The 6934-nt window shown below is 40.4% G+C and overlaps 1 protein-coding gene across 1 annotated transcript in view; it reads right to left on the bottom strand.

Moving 5' to 3' along the window:
- LOC122551042 (zinc finger protein DZIP1-like) overlaps positions 1 to 6934 on the bottom strand; it is a 278342-nt gene that overhangs the window by 165525 nt on the left and 105883 nt on the right. The window contains exon 8 of the mRNA XM_043692685.1: positions 3532 to 3675. Coding sequence (XP_043548620.1) covers positions 3532 to 3675 — 144 coding nt within the window. The remainder of the gene's footprint in view (positions 1 to 3531; positions 3676 to 6934) is intronic.

The following is a 6934-nucleotide window of genomic DNA, read 5'->3' as shown; positions in this document are numbered from 1 at the left end:
TCACCGTTTAGAAAGTAATCCATGCTTCTATTCTTTTTTCCAAAGTGCAAGACCTCGCATTTGCTCACATTCCATCAGCCATTTCCTGGACTCCTTCAAACTGTCTAGGTCCTTCTGCAGCCTCCCCACTTCCTCAGTACTACATGCCTGTCCACCTAACTTTGTATCATCAGCAAACTTCGCTAGAATGCCCCCAGTCCCTTCATCCAGATCATTAATATGTAATGTGAAGATGGAGAGGTCCAGAGGGTAGTACCAAGTTGGAAGGTTGGATCTGGGATAAGATGGGGGGGGGGGGGGGGAGGTAAATCAGGAGATGGGTGAAATCCATGTTGATCCCGCGTGGCTGCAGGGTCCCAAGGTGGAAGATGAGGCGTGCTTCCTCTAGGCGTCAGGTAGTAAGGATTTGGCGGTGGACGAGGCCCAGGACTTGCATGTCCTTGGCAGAGTGGGAGGGGGCATTAAAGAGCTCGGCAATGGGGCAGCGGGGTTGTTTTGTGTGCGTGTCCTGGAGATGTTCTCTGAAACATTCTGCAAGTTGTTGTCCTGTCTCCCTAATGTACAGGAGACCACATCAGGAGCAACAGACACAGTAGTTGACGTGTATAGAGGTGGTTCACCAGACTAAGTCCTAATATGACAGGACTGACATATGAAGAAAGGTGAGATTGACTGAGCTTGTACTCAGTAGAATATAAAGGCATGTGGGGGAGATCTCATAGAAACTTCTAAAATCCTGATGGGACTGGACAGGCCGGATGTGGGAAGAACGTTCCCAATGTTGGGGAGGTCCAGAAACAAGGGTTCATAGTCTAAGAATAAGGGGTAAACTATTCAGGATTGAGATGAGGAAGAATTTCTTCACTCAGAGTTGTAAACCCATAGAATTCTCTCCTGCAGAAAGCTGTTGGGGTCAGTTCATTAGATATATTCAAGAGGAATCTAGATATGACCCTTGCAGCTAAAGAGATCAAGAGATATGAAGAGAAAGTGGAAAAGGGGTACTGAAATCAGCCATGATTATATTGAATGGTGGTGCAGGCTTAAAGGGCCAAATGGTCTACTCTTGCACCTGTTCTCTATATTTCTATGGTTAAAACCAGGAGTGGGAATTAGGAGCTTTTAACAATTATAGATGATTCAATAAAATAAAAATAACATTTTTTTAGGTTCTATTATTGCAAAAACTGAGTGGAAAAGTTAGTCCTTTTGTTTACAAGATATGGGTTACCCAAAGAAATAGAATCAGAAGAAGATTGAACTTTTATGTTAGAAATAGTTAAACAAATGATAAATAATTTGGGGATAAAGCAACTGTACACCTTTAAATTTATTATCTACAACATTGTAAAGATGACATCAAAGTTAAAGACTATGATTCCAACTTATTGTCAGTTACAATTTAATGTATATTGTGAATAGCAGGGGTCCCAGCACTGAACCCTGCAGCAAACCATTCTGAAAATGACTTGTTTATTCTAACTCTCTGCTTCCTGTCTGCCAACCAGTTCTCTAACCATGTCAATACTTTACCTCCGATACTATGATCTTTAATCTTCCTTACTAATCTCTTGAGCGGAATCTTATCAAAAGCCTTTTGAAAGTCCAGATACACAACATCTACTGATTCACCCTTGTTCACTCTACTGGTCACATCCTCAAAAAAATTGAGATTTGAAGTCTTACACAATTTATTAAGGTCCTGATAAGTTTTTTGAAAGCTGGTGTCAGAATTAAAGGTGCAGGTTTAATTAATATTCAGTGTTCCCACCCTACCTGGTATGCGTGGCAAAATTTCATATGAATCCTGTCCAATAAAAACATTTTAGTATTTTAGCATTTACTTGATACTTGTTATTATAGTTTTGTGAGCTTCTCATTTTGTTACAATATTCAGATATACTTCTTCTATATCCTATCCGCTGGTATTTGAGATAGCCTCCACTTCCTCCTTAGCATTTTGTCTATTAAACAATAACATTCAGGTATTGATTCTGATTAAGTTTTCGAATAGAATTTGATACAGCAGTAGCATTGTATTAAAGATGACAGGCTAAACATCTGCCTCATCTTCTTTACATAATTTCATAAGACAATCAGATGTAAGGGCAGAGTCAGCTATTCAGCCCATCAAGTCCACCATTCAATGAGGTCATGGCTGATCTGATCCTCCTGAACTCCACTTTCCTTCCTTTACCCTCTAATCGTTGATTCCCTTACTGATTAAAATTTGACAGTCTCAGCATTCATTCATCTTCATTCACTCTTACCTTAATTATTTTTACAGACAATATCTAAAGTAGTGTCGAGTGACTGATTGTCCATATCATCTTTTTTAATAAGTTTCTTTTCTTCCCGTTACAACAAAATCGGGTAACATTTTGGGATGTTTCACTTGGACCACGTCAAGTTCTTCTACTTCTAATGGTTGTTCCAACAGCTTTGATGAGGCCAATGTTTTTGAAGCAGTCAGGTTTTCCCCAAAATAAAATCTATGTAATTTATAGACGCTTATTGCACTATTCTAACTGCAACATCTTCATTGACAAGATCACTTTTAATCCAATTCTATACAAACTGCTTAATTTGCAATCTTTGTTGAATCTCCTTGTAACCAGTGGTCCAGGCTGATTACTTTTGAATTGTATGGCTTGCAAGGCAAATTCAGAAGAAAAGTAAGAGTCATCCTCATTGTACAGATGAGACCAAGAAGCAGATTTCCTTTCCAAAAGGACATCAATGACCCAGATTTTGTTTTTGACAATGATTATCATGGTCACCATTACTGAGACTAGGTTTACATGCTGGATTTATTAATGAATTTAAATTGCTACAGCTGTCATCATGCAATTTGTTGACCAACCATTACCGGCATGGTGGCACGGTGGTTAGCACTGCTGCCTTACAGCGCCAGAGACACGGGTTCAATTCCCGGCTCGGGCAATTGTCTGTGTGGAGTTTGCACGTTCTCTGCGTGGGTTTCCTCCGGGTGCTCTGGTTTCCTCCTACAATCCAAAGATGCGCAGTTTAGGTGAATTGGCCATGCTAAGTTGCCTGTAGTGTTAGGTGAAGGGGTAAATGTAGAGGAATGGGTTGCTCTTCAGAGGGTCGGTGTAGACTTGTTGGGCTGAAGGGCCTGTTTCCACACTGGAAGTAATCTAATCTAAAGATATTCTAAAACCCTCTGGATAATTAGTCCAGTGACATTATAACTACACAATGCTGCCCCATGATCACCAAAAGATGACTCATGTTTCTATCAATCAATTTAACAAAATAACATCTTTTCTACCTTATAATCCAGGGGAAAATAATTTATTAACAAACACTGTGTTAGTACTTCTGCATAAACATCCTGTATGAATATACTATGGCTTGAATCTCAACACCTAAAAAAAATCTCCCTTTTGAGGACAAGTAGATAGAATGTCTTGAACAATGGCTTAATAACTTATGCCAAGCATTTTATGCTATTATAGTCTTCAAAGATTAATCATTATGATGGCAATCCATGTGACTAGATTAGCATACCTGCTTTTCCAAAATATTTTTAAGATCCTTCACTTCCTGTTGGTATCGTCGGCTTTCCTCCTGAATGTTGTGTTCATGTTCATTTTTCAAAGCTCCAAGACTAGATTTAAGCTGCATGCTTGTATGCTTTATTTGCAAAAGTTCCTTAAAAGGATATGTAATAAACATAAAATTAGCATTTAATTAACACAAACATGTGCAACCTTCTGGATTTTGGGATCAGTAGTGAATGATCAGCATTCTCACTTTCATACAGAGCTTTTCCCCTGCACCTTTCACTGAACAGGGTACTGAAACAGTACAAATCTCTAAAGGGGATCTGGTTACTGAGTGAACAGGGGTCAATCGACAATATGTTGCCTCAAACAAACTTAAAATATCTGCTAAGCCAGGCAACCTAAACTAGAAAGCTTCAATTAGATGATTTAATGCACTTAATTGGAATAAAACAAAGACTAAGAAAAATAGAAAGGACACAATTTGTCCATCCTTAGAGGTGGAGGAGAGAAAAAGAAACAAATGGATGAGGTGGTCCTGGAGAGAAACTCACTCCTTCTTATCACTCGGTAATGAGTTGCTGGATTAGAACTTGCATGACTCCCCAGCAACGAAAATCCTTAAGTAATCAAATAACAGCTATTTAAGAGCTTTAACTTGTCACTTCTCCCATCACCTGTCTTCTCAGTGCCTTGTTTCTGGACTTACTTGCAAGCACGCTAAGTATTAATAAAAGGGAACCAGAAAATGTAATTTATTCAGATTGTCAGAAGGCATTTGCTAAACTACGATATTAAAGGTTATTACACAATTACTTGAATACAAGAGGCCTGACAGGTAAGGTAGAGAACTTAAGGTAGAGGTTATTACACATTTATTTGAATACAAGAGGCCTGACAGGTAAGGTAGAGAACTTAAGGTACCTGAACTTAAGGTAAGGCTGAAAACATGAGACTGAGATATCATAACTATTATAGAAATGTGGGCTGAAAATGTGTTGCTGGAAAAGCGCAGCAGGTCAGGCAGCATCCACGGAACAGGAGAATCGACATTTCGGGCATAAGCATCCTATTATAGAAATGTGGCTCAGGGATGGACAGGACTGAGAGCTTAATGTTCCAGGGTATATACACTACAGGAATGATAAAAAGAGAGGCAAGAAAGGTAAAGGAATGGTGTTTTTGGATAGGAATAACATTATAGCTGTACTTAGGGAGGATCATCCATTGAAGTATATGAGTGGAACTGAGAAATAACATAGGGATGATCATCTTGTTGCGACTGTATTATAGGCTTCCCTACAGTCGGCCGGAAATTGTGAAGCAAATATGTAAGGAGATCTCAGATATATATAACAATAATAGGGTTATAATGGTAGAGGATTTTAATGTTCCAAGCATAGTTTGGGACAGCCACAGCGTTAAGGGCTTGGATGGTGAGTAATTAGGAATTAACACTCTTATTCAATATGCGAATATACTTACTAAAGAAGGACCAATACATGATCTTCTGTTGGGAAATAAGGCAGGGAAGGTGACTGAGGTGTTAGTGGGTGAGTATTTAGGGACAAATGATCATCATTCTATTAGCTTTAAATTAGAACATAGATCACAGAGATCCAACTTCTTTCATAAACCACGGCTCTCTCGCTCAACCATTTCCTCCCTGCCTGAGAGGTACATACTTATCAAGCACTCACAGTAGCTGTTTCTTGAATAAGCTCCACATTTCAAATTGTGTCCATCCCCTGCAGTTTCCTAAACCTTGCTAATCACATCATAATTGCCTTTCCCCCGGCAATAACTCTTGCCTTGTTTTATATACCTATCCCTTTCCATCGCTAAAGTAAACATAACCGAATTGTGGTCACTATCACCAAACTGCTCACCTACCTCCAAATCTAACACCTGGCTAGGTTCATTACCCACTACCAAATCTAATGTGGCTTTGCTCCTTGTTGGCCTGTCTACACCTTGTGTCAAGAAACCATCCTACACACACTGGACAAAAACTGACCCATCTAAAGTACTTGAACTATCGTATTTCCAGTCAATAATTGGAAAGTTCAAGCCCTCATAACAACTACCTTATTATTCTTGTTCCTATCCATAATCATCTTTGCTATCTTTTCCCCTACATCACTGGAACTATTCGGAAGCCCATAGAAAACTCCCAACAGGGTGACCTCTGCTTTCCTGTTTCTAACCTCTGCCCATACTACCTCAGTTGACGGGTCCTCAAACATCCTTTCGCCATCGTAATACTGTCCTTGACTAACAATGCCACACCTCCCCCTCTTTTACCATCTTCTTTGTTCTTACTGAAACATCTAAATCTTGGAACCCACAACAATCACTCCTGTCCCTGCTTTATCCATGTTTCTGAAATGGCCACAACATTGAAGTCCCAGGTACCAACCCATGCTGCAAGTTCACCTACCTCATTCCGGATGCTCCTGGCATTGAAATAAACACAATAAAAACCATCTTCCTGCCTGCCAGTTAACTCTTGCGACCTTGAAACCTCATTTCTGACCTCACTACTCTCAACCTCTTGGACACTGGAACAACAATTTAGGTTCCCATCCCCCTGCTGAATTAGTTTAAACAGTCCCGAAGAACATTCGCAAATTTCCTCCCCAAGATATTGGTACCCCTCTGGTTCAGGTGTAGACCATTCTGTTGGTACAGGTCCCACCTACCCCAGAATGAGCCGCAATTATCCAGGTATCTGAAACCTTCCATCCTGCACCATTCCTGTAGCCATGTGTTCAACTCCTCTCTCTCCATATTCCTTGTGTCGCTAGAATGTCACAGGCAACAAACCAGAGTCATAGAGATGCACAACATGAAAACAACTTTGGTCCAACTAGTCTATGCTGACCAAATATCCCAGCTAAATCGAGTCATTTTAGCCAGCACTTGGCCCATATCCCTTTAAACCCTTCCTATGCATATACCCATCCAGATGCCTATTAAATGCTGCAATTGTACCAGCCTCCACCACTTCATCTGGCAACTCATTCCATACACGTACCACCCTCTGCGTGAAAAAGTTGTCCCTTAGGTTCCTTTTATATCTTTCCCATCTCACCCGAAACCTATGCCCTCTAGTTCTGGACTCTCCCACCACAGAGAAAAGATTTTGTCTATTTATCCTATCCATGCCCCTCATGATTTTATAAACCTCTATAAGGTAACCCCTCAGCCTTCGGTGCTCCAGGGAAAACAGCTCAGCCTATTCAGCCGCTCCCTATAGCTCAAATCCCCCAACCCTGGCAACATCCTTGTAAATCTTTTCTGAACCCTTTCAAGTTTCACAACATTCTTCTGATAGGAAAGAGACCATAATTGCACGCAATATTCCAACAGTGGCCTAACCAATGTCCTGTGCAGCCGCAACATGA

The sequence above is a fragment of the Chiloscyllium plagiosum genome, chromosome 6 (genome assembly GCF_004010195.1).
Source record: "Chiloscyllium plagiosum isolate BGI_BamShark_2017 chromosome 6, ASM401019v2, whole genome shotgun sequence".
Lineage (NCBI taxonomy): Eukaryota > Metazoa > Chordata > Chondrichthyes > Orectolobiformes > Hemiscylliidae > Chiloscyllium > Chiloscyllium plagiosum.
The sequence above is the reverse complement of the archived record's forward strand: the minus strand, read 5'-3'. Positions and strand labels throughout refer to the sequence as shown.